Raw genomic sequence first — 22,401 nt, forward strand, 5'->3', positions numbered from 1 at the left:
TGGACTGGCACCTCCGGACCACCGCAGTGGAGCCCTGCATAGGTTGGGGTAAGGGCCGGCAGAGGGAGGGGCTCAAGCACAGGTTGGCACACTGGGATACTGGCACAGGACTGCGCTGCCCTGACTGTGGCACTGATCATCTCCCACACCCCCTTCATAGCCTGGCCTGACCTTGCCTCTCCTCCATGGCCTTCATGCACTCCTGAATTGTCAAAATTTCACAGATAAAAAAAGAATGCTTGTCGTTGTCGATCCCAGATTCACTTAATACTTTTGTTATGTCAGTGTACATGTTGTGGGACTATGTGTGCACAGCTAGTAAGTATTTTGTGGCTGAAAATATGACCTGTAGGTTTTTAAGGTTCGCCTGCCATTAAAGTCAATGGGGTCTGCCTCAAACTTTGCGGTTCGCAAACTTTTGGCCGCGTTCGCGATTCCCGTTCACAAAACGTCCCGTCGGAAGTTCGTCCATCACTAGTCATGAATTTCTTATCTTTTTGAAAGGTTTTGGTCTCTAATAGGGACATCAATGAGTATCCTTTACCCAGCGGAAGTAATAACCCCTGTATGTGATCATTCTCATCTACCTGTGTCCAGCCCAAAAATTGCAGAGTTTATGAAGCCAAGAAATAATTTTTTGGATGTGGGATAGCAGCACTGTATATGTTGATAGCATTTGCACTTTATGCTCATGCACTTGGAGCTATGAATTTATGGATCTCAGCATTTGATATACACATATTATTTTCATAGTGATAATTTTTTCATTAATAGCTTTTTTTGATTGCTATTTATGCAGTTGTAATTTTTTAGCAGTTTGTTTATGTTAAGGTGTGATTGCACATAGAGAAGTGTATATATATATTTTTTTACCATTTTTATATAATATATTGTTAGTATATGATCACTGAGGTTAGGATTACAGACTAGCAACAATTGCTGTTTCTTTTAATTTAACAGTTTATATTTACTAAAGCTAGAGCATTACCATATTCTGTGTACTCTGGGAGACCAGATATAGTGTTTGCAGGGTCCTGGGCTTAGTAACACTTTAATTTATATGCATATAGTAAATCAGGTCTATAATATTTTTAGGCTATTGGATACTGGAAAGCAATATTGGCTGTAGTCTAATGGCAAGCAAAGTATGTATAAGTGTTATTTGGTCATGTTTCAGCAACTAAACACAGTGTCTTGTATTGAATATTATTTGAGCATTGACCGTTTCTATGTTCCTACCTTATTATATACAGCATTATAAATATATTTTGCACGCAACACTCTCTCACTTCACACCCATTGCACTATGTTTTTTTTGTTTGTTTTTTTTTTTTACATTTCAACATGGAGATTGATTGTAGCACTCAATGAAAATGTTTTATTGATGAGGCCTTGAAAGATGAGCTTGTGCCTCATCAATAAAACGTAATCACTGAGTGCTCACCTATCAATCCCCATGAGTGTCGCCATATCTTTTGGATTATATGTACCCCATGCTTTACTGAGCACCCTGGTCCAATAAAAACATCTTACTTTACATTAATGAAGACTAAGGCGCCAATGAGTGAAACAAATATTACTAGGTATGTACTGGTATATAGTTAGGTTAAAAAAAAGACACAAGTCTGTTTATAATTGATACTGGTATAATAGTGGTAAAAAAACATGTTATTTGAGGATGTGAACTCACCCTGGCAGCCTTGAACATTACATCTCAAAAGTTGCGTGGAATCCCCTAGGCATGTTCGGCCATTGTTAGATTTGACAGGATGCTTACAAAAACGCGTTCGAATCTGTTGGCCACCTCCACATGATACAGAACATTTACTCCATGCTTCCCATGGACCCCAGTTACCATCAGCTGCAAAAAATAAAGAAAGGAAAAAAATGTGTGCTTATTGCAATTTAATCTAGTCATTTTGTCTTTTTTTATTCATTCACATCATGTTTAACATAAAAGGTGATTAGAAATTAAAAATACTGTTGATGATACAGAACCAAGTTTGGGTTATAGGTTGTCAAGAATGGGCTGCTGCAAGCTTGTGTACTGCTCCTTGTTTTCATCCTCTTGATTACTCAGATGAAATAACTGTGCAATCGAAGTTGAGCTTCTGAAACCATTTTTCCAACTCCCTAGCACCGTCACCTACTTCTCTGCATCTCACAGCCCTCTCCTTTACTGAAGTGTCTAATTACTTTCTGTGATGATCCAGCATCTCCAATCTTCTCTTACCTCCCTATATAAGCTTTAATGTAGCTGCTGTGGAAGGTGCAAAGGGGAATACTATGTATTTGGGGTTATTTACAAAAGGCAAATCCACTTTGCACTACAAGTGCAAACTACAAGTGCAACGTACACTTGGAAGTGCAGTCGCTGTAAATCTGAAGGGTAGATCTGAAATGAGGGGAGGCTCTGCTGATTTTATCATCCAATCATGTGCAAGCTAAAATGCTGTTTTTTATTTTCCTTGCATGTCCCCCTCAGATGTATAGTGACTGCACTTCCAGTTTCAGTGCAATTTCAAGTGCACTTTGCACTTGTAGTACAAAGGGGAGTTGCCTTTCGTAAATAACCCCCGTGTCACCAGTTTGACAGTTCTAGCTCTTAAGCCACATACACACGATCGGATTGTTGGCCAACAAAACCATGAAATTTGTCGTGCATACACATGGCCACACAATTGTTGGCCAACAATTACAAATGTAGTGACATGCTACTTTGTTTTTCAGCTCTTTAGTGCCACCCTTTGGGCTCCTTCTGCTAATTTCGGTGTTAGTAGGAGTTTGGTGAGTGTTGATTCGCACTTTTCATTTCGCACTTTTCATTTTGCACTTTTCATTTCGCACTTTTAATTTTGCACTTTCCATTTTGCACTTTCCATTTTGCACTTTTCATTTTGCACTTTTCATTTTGCACTTTTCAGTTAGTTTCTGAACGGCCGTTCGTCAATCAGCCATGTTGCGGAATCAGCGGAGATAACGTATTATTTATTATTGGCCTTGGAGTTATTGCTTTGATATTTTTTTTTGGTTGAATAATGATTTGATTTTGTATATTTTTTAATGCATAGAAAGCACTTTTTGGTTAAGTTCTGTTGGCAGATAGCATGTCTAATTTTATTTGTTTTCTTTTTTTAATGCACAATAAAAAAAAATGTGGAGAATAATACTTGGTTATGTGTTTTACTTCAAATTACATTTTGGGAGTAAGCAGTTACATTTAAAAAAATAGAAAGTAAAAGGGACACCAACATAGTTATATCTTTGAGCTTAAAAACAACGGGATAATGGTGTTGTGGTAACACCATAATAATATTATTCTTGATATCACTAGAAAAAAAAGCCTTTGAAAATTCTTTTGCAATAACTCCATCAGTATCACCAGCAAAGCAGCTTCATTATGATCCCATTAAAGAAGAAGAGAATGTGCGCTGTATTTAGAGAGAAATTACATAATTTGCCACGTCATGAATGTTAATTCTCCATTACGAACGCTAGTTTACCAGACCGACAGCTTCTGGCTTGTCCTTGCTTCCGAGCATACGTGTTTGTACTTTGGATTTTTATCCAACGGACTTGTGTACACACGCTGATGGTGCCAGGCAGCGGTCTCAGGGCTTTTGGATAACTTTTAAAAGGCTTTTACAGGCGAATATCTTTTTCTGGAGGTGGTGACTGATGCTCTCTTTCATTTCATCATTAAATATTGTTGCAAATATAATGCATATATGAGGGTTTGTGGCTTGAAAAGTAATTATTTAAACAGTACAGCTGCTGTTTCATAGTAGAAAGCTAAGGCTGAGAGAATTTGCCTCTTATAACCTACAATTTTAAGGCCCTAAATATTTTTCTTAATTGATACATTACAACCTTGTAATTTAATGGAAATAAATTTAACATAATGAAAAGAAACATTGTGAAATTATCTTTAAACCTAAAATCAAAATTGTAATCCTAATGCCCCGTACACACGAGCGGACTTTTCAACATCCAAACTCCGACGGACTGAGTCCGTCAGACTATTCGATCGTGTGTGGGCTGCAACGGACTTTTGATTCGCCAAAGTCTGACGGACTTTAGAAATGAAGCATGCTTCAAATTTTCCCGACGGAACTCCGCCGGACCCGGTCCCCTTCGAAAAATCCGCTTGTGTGTATGCTACTCCGACGGACTAAAACCGACGCTAGGGCAGCTATTGGCTACTGGCTATGAACTTCCTTATTCGAATCCAGTCGTACGTCATCACGTTCGACTCCGTCGGAGTTTGGTGTGATGGTGTGTGTCCAAGTCCGTTCGGTCGAAAAGTCCGCCAGAACTCCGCCAGAACTCAGTCGGAACTCCGGCGGAACTCCTTTGGAGGTCTGTCGGACATAAGTCCTCTCGTGTGTACGCGGCATAAGTGAAATCCGTCATAGGACTGATGCTATATAGCAGCAAGTAAAGGTGTTACCCTAGGAGAGAAATTAAACCACTATCTTGCAGCTTGCGCGTCAGCCTGGCCAAACCCCATCAATCATCTCCAAAAGATAAGCACAAAGCAGAAGGTTCATGGATATTGTAGTATTTTTTTTATAAAATAGAAGTAATATAATAAAAGTGAGTTTTATTTTATTAAAATTACTAGTCAATTTTGTGAACTTTTGTTTTATCCTTGCTTTTTAAACCTTAGCCGAGCTGAAAAACTATCAATAAACGTTAGACCCCTTTCACACTGGCATGCTTTTAGGCATTTTAGCTCTAAACATAGTGCCTGTAAAGTGCCTGAAAAGTGCCTCTCATGTCTTCCCAGTGTGAAAGCCTGAGTGCTTTCACACTGGAGTGGTAGGATTGCAGGATGGGAAAAAAGTCCTGCAAGCCGCATCTTTGGAGTGGTATGGGAGCGGTGTGTATACACCGCTCCCAAAATGCCCTGCCCATTGAAATGAATGGGCAGTGCTGCCAAAGTGCGTGCAAGGCCCTTTGGCAGCGCTGCAACACGGGCACTTTTAACTCTTTCTTCTGGCTGCTAGTGGGGGTTAAAAGTGCCCTGCCAGTGGCTGAAAAGCGCCGCTATAACAGTGGTAAAACGCCGCTAAAACACACCCAGTGGGAAAGTATATTATTGTTGAAGAAAAGAAAATATATGCAATATGGTTGATTTACTAAAGCAAATAAATTGTTCACTGTATTAATAATACAATAAAATTACAATTATTACAATTACAACAATATGTAATGCTCAAAGACGCATAAGCCTAAACTAACCAGGACATATTTCGGTGTTACACTTGTGTACTTCTGTATCCTTGCCAGCACATCCTCTTCCATTATGCAAAGGAGCAGGGCTGTCACAGGTGCGATGTCTCCTCCTCTGGCCTCCATTGCATGTACGACTACATGTTCCCCATGCGCTCCATGGTCCCCAGTTTCCATGAACTACAAAATAAAACCTTTTGTTAAACACTGATGTGCAATGTACTATCTAAAATGTTCTGTATATTTTCTCCTTCCATCCCTTACCACCTCCTATTCCGCTTTCCCCATAAACTTCATGATTTCCTTTCCCAACTCCCTGATATGTTTCTATTTCTGTCTGTTGGTTACAAGTCCCTTTGCGGCAAAGCTGCTACCTGTTTATTCTCTATAAAAGGAGCTCTCTTGTCTGATGCCAACCCTACACTATTTCCTACAAACTCACAATCCAAAAATTGTCTTAGAATAATAATAAACCTTAGAAAGCATGCGTTTTTGAAAAATATGTATGCTTATTTTGTTCATGAGCCTTTCTGAAATGTACACCTTATTACCAAATGGTTATAGTCTGTATCTTTACGGCATAAAGATTATGGTAACCTCTTGAAAATCAATAAAAATCTAATTGCATGTAATAGTGGCTAGAAATAAACAACCATTAGCTTGTATGAATTCTTTAGCTTGTAGAAACAGCTGTGTTGAGACAGAGTAGTGATACACATTGAGTTTGACATGGAAAAACTGTGGTTTGCTTTTTATTATTCCAGCTGCAAGGAGCCAAGTAGTGAAAATATAAGAACCAAGGTCATCTGGACACATGGATGCATCCAGACACTTGAGAATTACCACTTCTGAACGCTTACAAAACTTCACTAAACTGATATCTTCATATACTGGTCCACATATGAAAACACTCCATAAATGAGACATACTGCTACCTGTTTAACAGGTATAAAAAGCAAGAAGACATAGCATGTATGTGTATAAACAAAAAACAAACCATAAAAAAAGTTAAAGACACACACTAGTAAATATGAAAACAAAAAGCCTGATATATATATGTGTGTCAGTACTAAAACGATTTTTCAAGCCTTACACCTGATTTGAAATTTTAATGTGATACAAGGTAGAATAAAAAAAAAACTGATCGAAGTTGCACAGCACAGAATTCGAGATGATCTCTTCCTGGATACCGATTTGGAGCTACAGAAAGACTACTTGCGGTGTATTATAGGAAATGCAGATTAGTCTTGACAGAGTAACATTTCCTTGATTGCTAAAAAGCATTAGAAGCTCACTGGTTGGTGTCCCTTGTTCATGATATTTCTTTTAAACCAAATCACTTTAATATACAGTGCCTTGCAAAAGTATTCACCCCCCTTGGCTTTTTACATATTTTGTGACATTATTGCCTTTAGTTCAATGTTTTTTTAATCTGAATTATATGTGATGGATCAGAGCACAATAGTCTAAGTTGGTGAAGTAAAATTAGAAAAATATATACATAAAACTATTTTTCAGAAATAAAAAACTGATAATTGGCATGTGTGTATGTATTCGCCCCCTTTGTTATGAAGCCCATAAAAAGCTCTGCTGCAACCAATTACCTTCAGAAGTTACATAATTAGTGAAATGATGTCAACTTGTGTGCAATCTAAGTGTCACATGACCTGTCATTACATATACGCACCTTTTTGAAAGGCCCCAGAGGCTGCAACACCTAAGTAAGAGGCGCCACTAACCAAACACTGCCATAAAGACCAAGGAACACTCCAAACAAGTGAGGGACAATGTTGTTGAGAAGTACAAGTCAGGGTTAGGTTATAAAAAAATCCAAATCTTTGATGATCCCTAGGAGCACCACCAAATCTATCATAACCAAATGGAAAGAACATGGCACAACAGAAAACCTGCCAAGAGATGGCCACACACCAAAACTCACGGACCAGGCAAGGAGGGCATTAATCAGAGAGGCAGCACAGAGACCTAAGGTAACCCCGGAGGACCTGCAGAGGTCCACAGCAGAGACTGGAGTATATGTACATAGGACGACAATAAGCCGTACCCTCCATAGAGTTAGTCTTTATGACACAGTGGCCAGAAGAAAGCCATTACTTTCAGCAAAAATCAAAATGGCACGTTTTGAGTTTGCAAAAAGGCATATGGGAGACTCCCAAAATGTATGGAGGAAGGTGCTCTGGTCTGATGAGACTAAAATTTAACTTGTTGGCCATCAAAGAAAATGTCTAGCGCAAACCCAACACATTACATCACCCAAAGAACATCATCCCCACAGTGAAACATTGGTGGCAGCATCATGCTGTGGGGATGTTTTTCAGCAGTCAGGACTGGGACTGGTCAGAGTTGAAGGAAAGATGGTGCTAAATACAGGAATATTCTTGAGCAAAACCTGTACCAATCAGTGTGTGATTTGAGGCTAGGACAGAGGTTCACCTTCCAGCAGAACAATGACCCCAAACACACTGCTAAAGCAGGACTTGAGTGCTTTAAGGGGAAACGTGTTGTCAGGGACTTACCAGCGATGGACAGGCACAGCTGCGTGCACCCATGCGCACGCGTGCTTCTTCTCAAACTGAGCGGGCGTGCGCTTGCGTTAGGGTGTGCGCGATAGGGCTGTTTGCCGCCACTGAACGCTTAAAGGTTCTCCTAGTGCGCTGGTGCGGCGCTGTTTCATCTCAGCTCCTGTGTATCTGACTACCTGAACCTGAACCTGAACCACTTCTGCCTGTGATTCCGCTGCCGTCCTCTGCCAGTTTCACCGACGCTGCCTTGCCTGCTGCTATCACCTGTCTGCTCCCCTACTGACCCGGACCATCCGACCCTGCTCCAACCTGCTGCCTGTTCAGTGTTCTGCTGTGCCTGTGGTTCCTCTCATTGGCTCCTGTAGCTACTGCTTGCATTTCTCAGCTCTTCTATCAACTTCCAGCCCTGCTCCGCCAGCCATCCAGAGGGATCTCTTCTCCGCTATCAGTCCCAACGGCCCTATTCCAGCAGGCAATCCTACCCACTGTGCTCTCGAGACCGCTGTTGCCATTCCAGTGGCTCCTGAACCAGCGTTGTAAGAGAGGTCTCCTTCTACAAGTCGGGCTTCAACACCAGGTACCTAACACATGTAAATGTGTTGGAATGGCCTAGTCAAAGCCCAGACTCCAATCCAATAGAAAATCTGAGGTCACACTTAAAGATTGCTGTTCACAAGCGCAAACCATCCAACTTGAAGGAGCTGCAGCAGCTTTGCAAGGAGGAATGGGTAAAAATCCCAGTGGTAAGATGTGGTAAGCTCATAGAGACGTATCCAAAGCGACTTGGAGCTGTGATAGCCGCAAAAGGTGGCTCTACAAAGTATTGACTTTAGGGGGTGAATAGTTATGCACATTGACTTTTTCTATTATTTTGTCCTATTTGTTGTTTGCTTAAAAAAAAATCTTCAAAGTTGTGGGCATGTTCTGTAAATTAAATGCTCAAACAATTCATGTTAATTCCAGGTTGTGAAGCAACAAAACACGAAAAATGCCAAGGGGGTGAATATTTTGCAAGGCACTGTAAGTATTCATGTATCCATTGCATAATAAAACTAGCTATTCTGAATATACTTTTTACTAAATAGTTCTGTTGTCACTTTTATATGTTGTTCATACTACTGTAAATACAACAACAATGCATTATTAATAAAATGAGTGCAAAAATATGAAGAAAATTAAGAGTAAAAACAATCAAAGATCAATGATGTATTGATCGCTTTTACTCTGTGTCCCTTAATGAAACTTAAAATCTAGATTTTACTATGTTTATAAAGATCCTGTTTTCTTAATTGTTCATCGAGGAATAAAGGGCCAAGAGAATCAACAACACTGGGGGTTATTTACTAAAGGCAAATTCACTGTGCACTTCAAAGTGCACTGCAAGTGCATTTGGAAGTGCACTTGGAAATGCAGTCACTGTAGATCTGATGGGGATGTGCAAAGAAAATAAAAACAGCCTTTTTGCTTGTACATGATTGGATGATAAAATCAGTAGAGATTCCCCTCATTTCAGATCTTCCCTTTACCTGGAGGTTGATGGCAGCTTAACCACTTGCCGACCGCCGCACGACGATATACGTCGGCAGAATGGCACGGGCAGGCATATGGGCGTATATATAAGTCCCTGCCTGCCCGCGGGTGGGGGGCCCGATCGGGCCCCCCCCCCGGTGCCTGCGGCGGTCGGCATTTCTTCGAGAGCGATCCGGGATGAGGGGGCGGCCATTCATTCATGGCCACCCCCTCGCGATCGCTCTCGACGAATGGAAATCCCCCGTGACATCACTTCCTCTCCTGTAATGTAAACACAGGAGAGGAAGTGATGTATTCTCTCCTCCGTGTCGGTATTTTCCGTTCCGACACGGAGGAGAGCGGATCGGTGAGTTGCACCAACACTCTACACACACAGTAGAACATGCCAGGCACACTCACACCCCCCCTTTACCCCCCGATCACCCCCCCAATTACCCCTGCCCCCCAGTCACAGTGACACCAATGTCATTTTTTTTTTTTTTTTTTTTTTTGCATTGGTGTCATTTGTGACTGTAATAACTGTTAGGGCAGTTAGAGTTAGCCCCCTTTAGTTCTAATGTACCCCCCTAACCCCCCCAATAAAGGTTTAACCCCGTGATCACCCCCCGTCGCCAGTGTCACTAAGGCTGGGTTCACATTGCAGCGGTTTATGAGAACGAATGTGATTCGCACCGCACTGCAGTGCAAATCACATCCGATCTCTGTGCGATTCGAGTTCAGCCATTCGCCGCACCCGCCGCACCCGCCACACCCGCCGCAAATTCGCACGGGACCCTTTTTTTGGCCCGCAGCAGAATCGGATCGCATGGGTGTTCACACCATGCGATCCGAGTTTGCAGATCGCACTGCGATATGCGAACTGATCTGGGGGTGTCAGTAACATTTCACTGACACTCCCAGCAGTTCGCATAGGGCAGTGTGAACTGCCGCCGGGAGGCATGCGATGCGGGAACCCGCCGCGGATTCGCGGCTTTCCGCATCGCTCCAGTGTGAACCCAGCCTAATAAGCGATCATTTTTCTGATCGCCGTATTAGTGTCACAGGTGACGCTAGTTAGGCAGGTAGGTATTTAGGTTCGCCGCAGCTTTTTATAGCGCCAGGGACCCCCATATACTACCGCATAAAGCCCCCTGATTGCCCCCTAGTTAACCCTTTCACCAGTGATCACCATATAACTGTTACAGGTGACGCTGGTTGGTTAGTTATTTTTTTATAGTTTCAGGGCACCCGCCATTTATTACCTAATAAAGGTTTAACCCCCTGATCACCCGGCGGGTGTCATTTGTGACTAATAACTGTTAGGGCAGTTAGGGTTAGCCCCCTTTAGTTCTAAGGTACCCCCCTAACCCCCCCAATAAAGGTTTAACCCCGTGATCACCCCCCGTCGCCAGTGTCACTAAGGCTGGGTTCAGATTGCAGCGGTTTGAGAACGGATGTGATTCGCACCGCACTGCAGTGCAAATCACATCCGATCTCTGTGCGATTCGAGTTCAGCCATTCGCCGCACCCGCCGCACCCGCCACACCCGCCGCACCCGCCGCAAATTCGCACGGGACCCTTTTTTTGGCCCGCAGCAGAATCGGATCGCATGGGTGTTCACACCATGCGATCCGAGTTTGCAGATCGCACTGCGATATGCGAACTGATCTGGGGGTGTCAGTAACATTTCACTGACACTCCCAGCAGTTCGCATAGGGCAGTGTGAACTGCCGCCGGGAGGCATGCGATGCGGGAACCCGCCGCGCATTCGTGGCGTTCCCGCATCGCTCCAGTGTGAACCCAGCCTAATAAGCGATCGTTTTTCTGATCGCTGTATTAGTGTCACAGGTGACGCTAGTTAGGCAGGTAGGTATTTAGGTTCGCCGCAGCTTTTTATAGCGCCAGGGACCCCCATATACTACCGCATAAAGCCCCCTGATTGCCCCCTAGTTAACCCTTTCACCAGTGATCACCATATAACTGTTACAGGTGACGCTGGTTGGTTAGTTATTTTTTTATAGTTTCAGGGCACCCGCCATTTATTACCTAGTCTCACTAGTGTACCCCTAAATTTAGGGGTGTCTACTTTCCAAAATGGGGTCATTTGGGGGGGGTTTGTGCCATCTTGGCATTTTATGGCCTTCAAAACTGTAACGCCCTTAGAAAGCCTGAAGGCGGTGCTTGGTTTTCGGGGCCCCGTACGCGGCTAGGCTCCCAAAAAGTCCCACATATGTGGTATCCCCGTACTCAGGAGAAGCAGCAGAATTTATTTTGGGGTGTCATTTCACATATGCCCATGGCATGCGTGAGCAATATATCATTTAGTGACAACTTTGTGAAAAAAAAAAAAAAAAAAAAAAAGTTTGTAATTTTCCTGCAACTTGTGGCAAAATATAAAATATTCCATGGACTCAACATGCCTCTCAGCAAATAGCTTGGGGTGTCTACTTTCTAAAATGGGGTCATTTGTGGGGGTTTTGTGCCATCTTGGCATTTTATGGCCTTCAAAACTGTAATAGGTAGTGAGGAGTGAAGTCAAATATTTACGCCCTTAGAAAGCCTGAAGGCGGTGCTTGGTTTTCGGGGCCCCGTACGCGGCTAGGCTCCCAAAAAGTCCCACATATGTGGTATCCCCGTACTCAGGAGAAGCAGCAGAATTTATTTTGGGGTGTCATTTCACATATGCCCATGGCATGTGTGAGCAATATATCATTTAGTGACAACTTTGTGAAAAAAAAAAAAAAAAAAAAAAAGTTTGTAATTTTCCCGCAACTTGTGGCAAAATATAAAATATTCCATGAACTCAACATGCCTCTCAGCAAATAGCTTGGGGTGTCTACTTTCTAAAATGGGGTCATTTGTGGGGGTTTTGTGCCATCTTGGCATTTTATGGCCTTCAAAACTGTAATAGGTAGTGAGAAGTGAACTCAAAAATTTACGCCCTTAGAAAGCCTGAAGGCGGTGCTTGGTTTTCGGGGCCCCGTACGCGGCTAGGCTCCCAAAAAGTCCCACATATGTGGTATCCCCGTACTCAGGAGAAGCAGCAGAATTTATTTTGGGGTGTCATTTCACATACGCCCATAGCATGTGTGAGCAATATATCATTTAGTGACAACTTTGTGTAAAAAAAAAAAAAAAATTTTTTTTTTGTCATTATTCAATCGCTTGAGGCAAAAAAATAAAATATTCAATGGGCTCAACATGCCTCTTATCAATTTCCTTAGGGGGTCTACTTTCCAAAATGGGGTCATTTGGGGGGGTTTTGTACTGCCCTGCCATTTTAGCACCTCAAGAAATGAGATAGGCAGTCGTAAACTAAAAGCTGCGTAAATTCCAGAAAACGTACCTTAGTTTGTAGATGTGACAACTTTTGCGCAAACCAATAAATATACAATTATTGACTTTTTTTTTACCAAAGACATGTGGCTGAATACATTTTGGCCTAAATGTATGACTAAAATTGAGTTTATTGGATTTTTCTAATAACAAAAAGTAGAAAATATCATTTTTTTTCAAAATTTGCGGTCTTTTTACGTTTATATCACAAAAAATAAAAATCGCAGAGGCAATCAAATACCATCAAAAGAAAGCTCTATTTGTGGGAAGAAAAGGACGCAAATTTTGTTTGGGTACAACATTGCATGACCGCGCAATTACCAGTTAAAGCAGCGCAGTGCCAAAGTGTAAAAAGACCTCTGGTCATTTACCAGCAAAATGGTCCGGTCTGAAAGTGGTTAAAGAACTGAGTGCAGGACCTTACATTCATAGCTTGCATTTGCAAATGGAACACTGGGTAGCAGTCTTACAAATCTGTTAATGGCAAACATGTTGCTGAAAAGCCTAGAAAGCACTGACAAATCTTGTGGAGTGCGCCTTGACTAGAAAAGGTGGAATCTTATACTTAAGCCAGTAGGCTTGAAAAATTGCCTGCCTTCCCCACTGATAAATGATGGAATGTGAAGCTGTGAGAATCTTCAGTAATGACAAAAAAGGAGTCAGTCCATCTGAAGGAAGATGTAGGTGAGAGTTAGAAGCAAACCTCTCTAACCACATCCAAGCATTGGTGGGATATTTTCTTAAAATGAACAGAAGTGGAACAGAGAGGATGTCCTGGTTAAGGTGAAATGCAGAGACCCCCTTTAGAAAGAAAGGAGACTTGGGGCCTCCTAGGAATTATATCAGCAGCCTGAAGCTTCTAAGGCACAAATGCATCCAAAAAAACAATTGTGAGACTCCTTGTCATCCACAGCTGTCTGCACTGAGAGAGTCAACTATCACAGCAGCAGGGACTGAAATCCTGAAATTCTGCATAGCTGAAGAAAACTCCTCCCTGAACAGAGCACAAGAGGGTGCACCCCTGAGGGAGCTAGAGATGACTCTGATGAGTGCGTGGGGGCTATAATCCAAGCTATTAGTGTCAGGTTCCCTGGGAGGAATGCTGCAGGCAGGCCCAGAAGTGCTAGAGGATCATAACTCGGAGAGACACATGGGGAAATTCCATTTGCACATAGGATTCTACATACTACATACCAATGAAAACAAAGTAATACCCACTGGAAGTATCTGTGGTACTCACTACCAACTGCGGAAGCAGGCAAGGATATATGAGCAGAAGTGACTGAGTCAGTATCAGGCAACAGCCAGGACAACCCAAGGTAAACCTATCACCCTTGTGAGGAGAGCAATGGCAGGCAACTACTTCACATAGAAAAGCAGGAAAGGCAGTGTACATGTGCATGGGACCCAGTACTTAAAGTGGAGGGCCACCCTGAAAAAAGAAAATACATTAAAAATTAGAAAAAAATGATTAAAAAAAATGAAAAAAAACTTTTTTTTTACTTACCAGAAATGCCTGTTGCTAGGCACATCATCCTAATCTGCCTCTTCCTCCTCCGCGGAGATCTTCTTTTTTCTCTCCTCCATGCGGCATCTTCTGGGTAATGGGTTGCGCTGTGTTCTGGGAACTGTGTGTCCCAGAACACAGCACGTCCCATTCACAAAGCGCTGTGTGACTCGCGCATGCGCAGTAGGAAACGGGCAGTGAAGCCGCAAGGCTCCACTGCCTGTTTCCCTTACCCAAAATGACGGCGCCGGGACCCGAGACCGAGGGACGGGTCAGCCTTGGGCGGTCGACATCGCGGGCGCCCTGGACAGGTAAGTCTACTTATTAAAAGTCAGCAGCTACAGTGTTTGCAGCTGCTGACTTTTAATTTTTTTTTTCAAAACCGGCCCTCTTTAATTCTCCACTTTTTTTACTAATTTCTGGGAATACTGGGAGAAAAAAGAAATGAGGTATCATGCTCATATGTGACAAGCCCCAGACTTATTGTAGTCACAGGCTTGGAAAGTATTCTGTGCCTAACAAGCACAGTAACTGCAGAGTGCCACATGTAGAATTCAGTGAACATGCCACTTCCCAGGAAATCCTTGCCTCTACTATGGGCATCCTCCCTAGGGAGTCTTCACGTATCAGAATAAAACCAGAAACACAGCCTTGGAACTGTATAAGTGCTCTGAGGCAAGTAACCAGTACTCTAGGTATCCGGAGAGTGCCATAAGCAGAGTCCAGTGCCAAAGGGTTACAGTAAAGACTAACCCTGCAATCCCCAGTCTGTCAGAGTCCATGCAACACAGCTACCTGTGTCTGACTACCTGATTCCTGTTGACTACCCAGCTTGCCTGACTCTTCCAGCTCTCCGCCTGCACCAACCCCTGGCTTGGACCCAACTACGCTCCCGTCTGTACTAATGTACCTCCGTTTGTCTGCACGGTGTTGACCCCTGGCCTGGTTACCAACTCTGTTCCGGATTATCCTATTGTCCCTTTTCTCGGACTGATCTTGTTGTGTATGACCCCTGGCCTGGCTTGATCTTGTTCCTGGTTGCTCCACTGGGATCCTTCCACACACGGTTACCAACTTACCAGCGCACCCCAGCTGCCCTCAGCAACTCGGCTACTTTGGGCACTGTACTCCCTGTCTCACTCCCAAGGTTACGCTGCACTCAGCCACAAGGAGCACCCTCTCAGCAACCCGGCCTCATACCAGAGACCTGACAATAGCAAAGAATCTTTATTGAAGAAATATTTGTTAAAAGTAGAAGTATTCAGAAACGGTGTATATTTTTCTCTGAAGAGAAAAGCCATCCTTCCTTTTAAAACACTATCATGAAATTCAAGCCTTATAAGAGTGCGAGGGGTTATACATGACTTGCCAGTGGCTTTTATGTTTTGACAGTTCTTCCTAAAGGTGGCAGTATAACCCAATGTTCCTGATTTTACTTTTCCTGATTATGTCCTTTTGATGAACGATTAAGAAAATTTCATTTTTTTTTCTCCTTAACTGGACTAGGTATACAAATGGAGCATAATAAGCTCCCTCAGCTCAGTAAAAATGGGTAACTTAATTTAATTTTGGAAATAAAATGAAGCTTACTAGGACATAAGTCTCCATTGCAAAACTCATTCTCAAAGGTTTTCCCTTTACACTTGTGCCCTCCGTATTGCGGTTGTGGACTGGAACATTCACGAGTTCTTTGTCGAAGGCCTCCACCACAGGAAACACTGCAGGGTGTCCAACTTCCCCAGGGTGACCATTTTCCATCCACTGTATGAAAGACAGAAGCACAATTATGTGAAAAAAGACTTGGTTCCTGAGGATTTTTGTTCAGTATCAAAAACAAACGTGATCTTGAAAAAAATTATTATGAGGTAATGAGACTTTGGGGGTTGTTTACTAAAGGCAAATCCACTTTGCACTACAAGTGCAAACTACAAGTGCAAAGTGCAAAGTGCACTCATTGTAGATGCGAGGGGGACATGCAAGGAAAATAAAAAACAGCATTTTAGCTGGCACATTATTGGATAATAAAATCAGCACAGCTTGCCCTCATTTTAGAACTACCCCTCAGATTTACAGCGACTGCACTTGCAAGTGTGCTTTCAGTGCAATTTCAAGTCCACTTTGCACTTGTAGTGCAAAGTGAATTTGCCTTTCATAAATAACCCCCTTTGCTGTTAGATTTTATCTTGATGCACTATCACGCAATAAATGCTTTAAATGTAACCATGTATAATGAGTCAAACAATGTTTCGTATTTTAGTAGCTATGGACACAACACAAAAAAATAAATACAAGCACATGATAATAGAATTTTTTTACCTGGACAGTGGCGTATGTTACATATTTGTGATTGTGTGTCTTGTCCTTCACACAATGTTCCATCAAAGGATGGAGGTGGATTATTACAGAGCCTTGCACGTATCTGAGTTCCCTTCCCACATGTCTTACTGCATGGACCCCACACCTGCCAGGAACTCCATTCTCCATCAACTAAAATAAGTGGAAAGAATTAGTATAGTATGTTCATGTTATAAATCTGGTAGGCTATTTAGCTAAAATGATATTTGCAGATATATAGCTCGGTGCTGATGATCTTCTGCCAACTCTGTGGAGCCAGTTCCTGTCCACATTCATGCATGCTCATACAAGAAAACAGTTCACCAAACTAATAATGTTCCATTTCAGATCCATATAATTTGACCAACAATCAAAACACCATCCAGTCAGGCAAATCCCTTGCACTTTCATGTCATCCTTTTATGGATGCTATTTGTATCCATTGAGAGTGAGTGCATTGAGTAAGCAGTATTGTGGCTAGGCCATGCAATACTTGAGATCCAGAAACCTCTATATTACGATGCACGCTCGCAGTAGTTACTTTTGTGATACAAGCCATACATCATTTCTTCAAGTCAAGTACTTCTTTAGGATAATAATAATAATCATAATAATATCTTGGAAAAGCACCCCCAAATTCTTTATTTCATCCATGGGGATAGAGGGTGGGGCATTTTTTCTCCATAAACTACCTTTAGTCCCAGAGTGCTTTTTTACATTTTTTTATTTACTAAGTTCACCAAATCATACATCAAGTAATTTAGTTTTAAACACATAAGCCATAGGGGTTACATTAACCCCCCTGACGGTCTTCCCAAGTCTGGTTCGGGGTGGAATTTTTATACCAAAAGCGGTAACCCCGAGCCAGACTCGGGACTGCATCGCTGGATCCAGGAGGACGTTTACTTACCTTCTCCCTCGGATCCAGCGTTGTCTCCCCGCTGTACGAGCGAGCCGTGTCTTGCTCGATCTATCACATCGCTGATCTCTGTTCCCTGCAAGCGTTGCAATGCACGGGGATCGGCACCAAATTCAAAAAGTGAAACACACAGTATACATACAGTATAATGTAATCTTACAGAATACATTGCTGTATGTAAATATTTCACATCCTCTTTGTCCCTAGTGGTCTGTCCAGTGTCCTGCATGCAGTTTTATAACATAAAAACTGTTCTTTCTGCCTGGAAACTGGAGATTGTCCATAGCAACCAAAACTGTCCCTTTACATCAAAAATTATTTCAGACCAGCTAGAAAACAGCGATAATAAATTAGAATCACTCGCAGAATTGAGGGATAGCGATTTGTGGGGAGATCCGTCATCAAATATTGAAAAGTAATGACAGTGACAATTCTGCAACTGAGCAAATTTCAGTGTTTTTGATTTGATTACATTATTGAATAATTTTTATTATTGTTATATTATTATTTGGTACAATTATTTATAATTATTTATTATATTATAATTTATGATTTCATTTTTCAAACTTTATTATACCCAGGATGTCTGCTAGACTCTGGTTTGAACAGATTTAAGAGAGTTATTCCTAAGGCCGCGTAGACAGGGGCGGACTGTCTGTGTTTCAGCGGACAGTCCGCTCGTGTGTGGGCTTCAGCGGACTTTTTCAGCGGACAGTCTGGCGGACTAAGTCTTTCGGAATTTCCGTAATACAGTCCGTCCAACTTTGGTTTCAGCGGACAGTCCGCTCGTGAGTAGGCAAGTTGGACGGACTAAGTATGGCGCATGCTCAGAAAGGATTTACACGGCCGAAGGTTGCATTGCAGTGTATTGGACGTCGTATTTCTAGTCCCGTCGTACGTGCTGTACACGTCATCGCGCAAGCTTTCAGCGGACTGTCTGTTCATCATGTGTGGTCAAGTCCGTTCATTCAAAAGTAGGACGGACTGTCTGCCGGATTGTCTGCCGGACTTAGTTGGCCAGACAGTCCGTCCGTGTGTACGCGGCTTCAGAATTACAGGACTACAATATAAAATGCCAAATTTTCATGCAAAATAATGGTACCGCTTTTAGCTCCTAAAATCCGAAATAATCGTACCGCCAGGGAGGTTAACAACATCTAACAATATGATGCAGAAATGTGGACAAGCAACCATTAAATAGTAATTCTTGATGTCAAACATCTGTTAGATTCCTTTGTCCCAATAAGGAACACTGGCCAGCATAAGGCCTGCACACAGGGTGTGCCAGATGTGCCTGGGCACGCCCTAATCATCCTGTGTGATGCAGATTTCCCTTGCTGAATGCCCCCAACCAGCAGCTGAGGCTACAGAGAAAGGGACTCTCTATCCTTAGTCCCTTTCTCTGATATTTCACCACGCCCCTCAATGTAAAAAAGAAAAAAATAATTTAAAAAAATGTTTTAAAAAATAATACCAAAATAAAATAATAAAAACAAAAAACTATTGACACTAATCTCATCCCTACTGACACTGTCCTCTGCTCTACTGACACCATCCACTGCTCTACTGACACCATCCACTGCTCTACTGTGTATGCGTGTTTGGGCTTTGGGGTGCCTGCCCTAATGCAATAGGCTGCGTAAACCTATTCTTACCAGTGTGATTGTGGGTTTGGTAATAACAAACATTTTTACTTATAGGGGGAGGAGGGAGGTTTTATACATAGGAAAAAATATGTTTTTTAGTGCTATAGAGGATAAAGGGAGGAAGGAGGAGTGTTTAGGGAGAGGTTAAACTCAGGGTGGTGTGGCCTCCATATGTCTCTATTTCCTTGTTTCTTTCACATATATCACAGGTATTCAGAGGTAAACCAGAATTGCTCCCACTGAAACAATCTCTTTATACTGTATGCTCCTTATGCTTAATGGCTGAGATAAGAAACCATTAACTTAGTGTTGGTGTGCTTGAGTGTTTCCAAAAACTAACAACACAAGCTCTATCTGCATTTATAAGGTCGATCAGTAGCGATTTTCTGTATTGTTTCCTGGACATTGTTGCCAGATTGGAAAAGGATAGCCACTGGATTATCTGAGCGGTAATGCCCAATTATTTGTTTTATTATGTGCATGACCTGTTGCTAAAGGGGGCGAATCTCTGAAAACGCCCAAAAGATATGTAATAAAGTCCCCTCATGGGACTTGCAGCACCAGTATAGGTCAGTCTGTCTCAGAAAAAGTTTGACAAGTACTAAAAGATTTCTGTACCATGAGGTCACAACAATTTGTAGGCGTTCAGTCCCAGAGTGCTGTTACATTTTTGTCAATATCTCAGTTCTGCGCATTAAACCTTTGAGCATTTGTAGTCTACACTAATTTATTATACTTTTTTTTTCCAGGACAAATAGTAATTTGGATACATATATTTTAATCTTTTCTTTACTTTGCAAAATGAACATAGACTAAATGAACTACATAAAAGGCCTTCACTCCTTTAGTAAATAAATCCTATTATGTTCTTCCAAACCACTAAGTGCCAATTCCCTTTCGATTTTTGCATGTTTCTAATCCCATGTTTTGATTTATAGCTCCTACTAATTACTAATTGACACATGACTAATTTGACATGACTAATTTGACACATGAACTTGTAGTTGTTGCAATCTGTGGGCAAAATATCAATCATAGTGGACTTATTATTGCAACGTGTAACTTGTTATTGCAACCTGATTAGAAATTATAACATTCGTTTTAATTGGATTTAGTCCATTGTCCTAGAGGTGATTGCACAAATTTGAAAACAGACTTTTGAGTTTTCCCTTGTGTAGCCAGTATGTTTCATAATGCTTACCTGGGCAGGATTTGACGTTACAAACTTTGCTGTCAATAGCTTTTCCATCACATGTCTTTCCTCCTTCTTGAGCTGGGGGAATATTGCAAATCCTTGTTCTTGTCTGTTTGCCACTTCCACAAGTTTTAGAGCACTCTTCCCATGGGCTCCAGTCCAACCAACTTGCATCAACTTTGTCATGCAATAAAAAAGCAAATAAAAAACTATAATGGATGGTGGAGTTAAACTCATAAGATCTACAACTAAAAACAGGCTTCCTATTAATTTGAGCTAGGACTCAAGTCACCTTATTACAAACATATTTTGATATACAATTAAATGGCCAAACCTTTGAATTCTGTTGCTATGTTGAATTTCTAGGTTATGTGGGGCACAATCAAATTAAGCTTTTCCCGCTCATGCTATAGCCAAAAGATGGCTACAGCATGGGCCTTAATTGCCGGGAAGTTGTCCATGTACGTCCTTCTGAGCAGCGCTGTCAGCGTGTCCCTGCAGGGGGATCACCGAGTCTATGAGATGTTCCCGGCCCCTTACCACATGATAAGCTGTCAGCCAATGACAACTGATCAAGTGATGTAAACAGAAGATTGGTAATAATTTATTTTTCCCCCTGCTGTTATGCAGTGCCCACCAGTGCCACCTGCCAGTGCCCACCAGTGCCGCCTATCAGTACCCACCAGTGTCACCTACCAGTGCCCACCAGTGCCACCTATCGATGCCCACCAATGCTGTCAATCAATGCCCATCAGCACCTCATCTTCAGTGCCAGCTATCAGTGATGCCTATCAGTGTCACCCACCAGTGCCTACCAATGCCCATCAGTGTCACTCATCAGTGCCCATCAGTGTCACCTATCAATGCCACCTATCACTGCCACGTATCAGTGCCCTTCAGTACCACCTATCAGTGCCCTTCTTTGCTGCCCATCAGTGCTCATCTGTGGCACCCATCAGTGTGACCTCTCCATGCCACCGCTCAGTGCCCATCAGTGCCACCTCATCGGTGCCCACCAGTGGCACTTCTCAGTGCCCATTAGTGCTGCTTTATCAGTGCCCATCACTGCAGTCTTTCAGTGCCCATCAGTGCAACCTCATCAGTGCACATTAACGAGCAAAATTACCTGTTTTAAAAATTTTATAACAAACTATGAAAGTTTTTTTTTTTTAAATAGTGATTAAATACCTTATAAATACCTTTATATATTGGAAGGATCCTAATTTCAGTGATTTTGTTGTTAAAAAAGTACTAGACCCACCAAAAAAAACGGTGATGTTTTGGGACCGTGCAGGTTTTTTGCCTGTAGAAGGTGCCAAACGTGCGCTAAGGTTATCCAACCAATTTGAGATGTGACTGAATTCACCTCGACAGGCAATAATATGAGTTTTAAAATTAAAGAGTTCATAACCTGTAGCACCACACATGTGGTTTACATCCTGCAGCGCCCATGCAAATTAATGTATGTGGGTCATACGAAGAGGACCCTTAAAAAACACATTTCAGAGCATATTCACAATATAGAGATTGGGTTTAAATACCATGAGGTGTCGTTTCATTTTAAAAAGTGTCATAATCAGGACCCTTCTGGTCTAAAATTTTGGGGCATCCATAGGATCCATCTGAATTGGCTAGGTTCAAATATGGTGCAAGAAATATCAAAAAGAGAATCTCATTGGATATATTTAATAAACACACTAACGCCTAGTGGCTTGAACGTAGAACTCAATGTCAATTGTTTTATCAGTGACTATTAAGATGAAATAATTTTGGTCAGTGCTTAACTACATAGTTTTAATTTCTAATGCTATCCTATTCTAATTTTATATCTATTCTATTCTATTTTTAGATAAAATGGATATAGGCAGTGCAAGTAGATGACGGGTTAATGTTTCAGACATAAGCCCCATTTTTTCTTGTGTGTGTTTAGTCTTAAATATCAGTTTTTGCTAGTTTATGCAAATATTTATTTTGTAAAATCATGGTATTTATTTAGTGTGAAAAAAATTTGATTATTCAAAATTATTTTTAATACGAGATTTATTAGTAATTAGTATTTTTTGATGAGTTTGGTGATGTGTTTTATTTTAAACCATTTTTCGTTTATTTGTATGGTATTTTTTATAAAGAGAATCAGATGTAATTTTATTATTTACATAAAGAAAAATGAAAGTTTTGCT

At 41.7% G+C, this 22,401-nt stretch overlaps 1 protein-coding gene across 1 annotated transcript in view; it reads right to left on the bottom strand.

The window, feature by feature from the left end:
* The window catches only part of HMCN1 (hemicentin 1), a 457,974-nt gene that overhangs the window by 71,715 nt on the left and 363,858 nt on the right, over positions 1-22,401 (bottom strand). Inside the window, exons 89-93 of the mRNA XM_077452653.1 lie at positions 20,228-20,398; positions 16,444-16,614; positions 15,718-15,888; positions 5,245-5,415; positions 1,691-1,861 (exon numbers count right to left, since the gene is read on the bottom strand). Coding sequence (XP_077308779.1) covers positions 1,691-1,861; positions 5,245-5,415; positions 15,718-15,888; positions 16,444-16,614; positions 20,228-20,398 — 855 coding nt within the window. The remainder of the gene's footprint in view (positions 1-1,690; positions 1,862-5,244; positions 5,416-15,717; positions 15,889-16,443; positions 16,615-20,227; positions 20,399-22,401) is intronic.

This window comes from Lithobates pipiens, unplaced genomic scaffold (assembly GCF_037356315.1).
Source record: "Lithobates pipiens isolate NorthernLeopardFrog02 unplaced genomic scaffold, aLitPip1_a1.2 Scaffold_23, whole genome shotgun sequence".
In the NCBI taxonomy this organism is placed as follows: domain Eukaryota; kingdom Metazoa; phylum Chordata; class Amphibia; order Anura; family Ranidae; genus Lithobates; species Lithobates pipiens.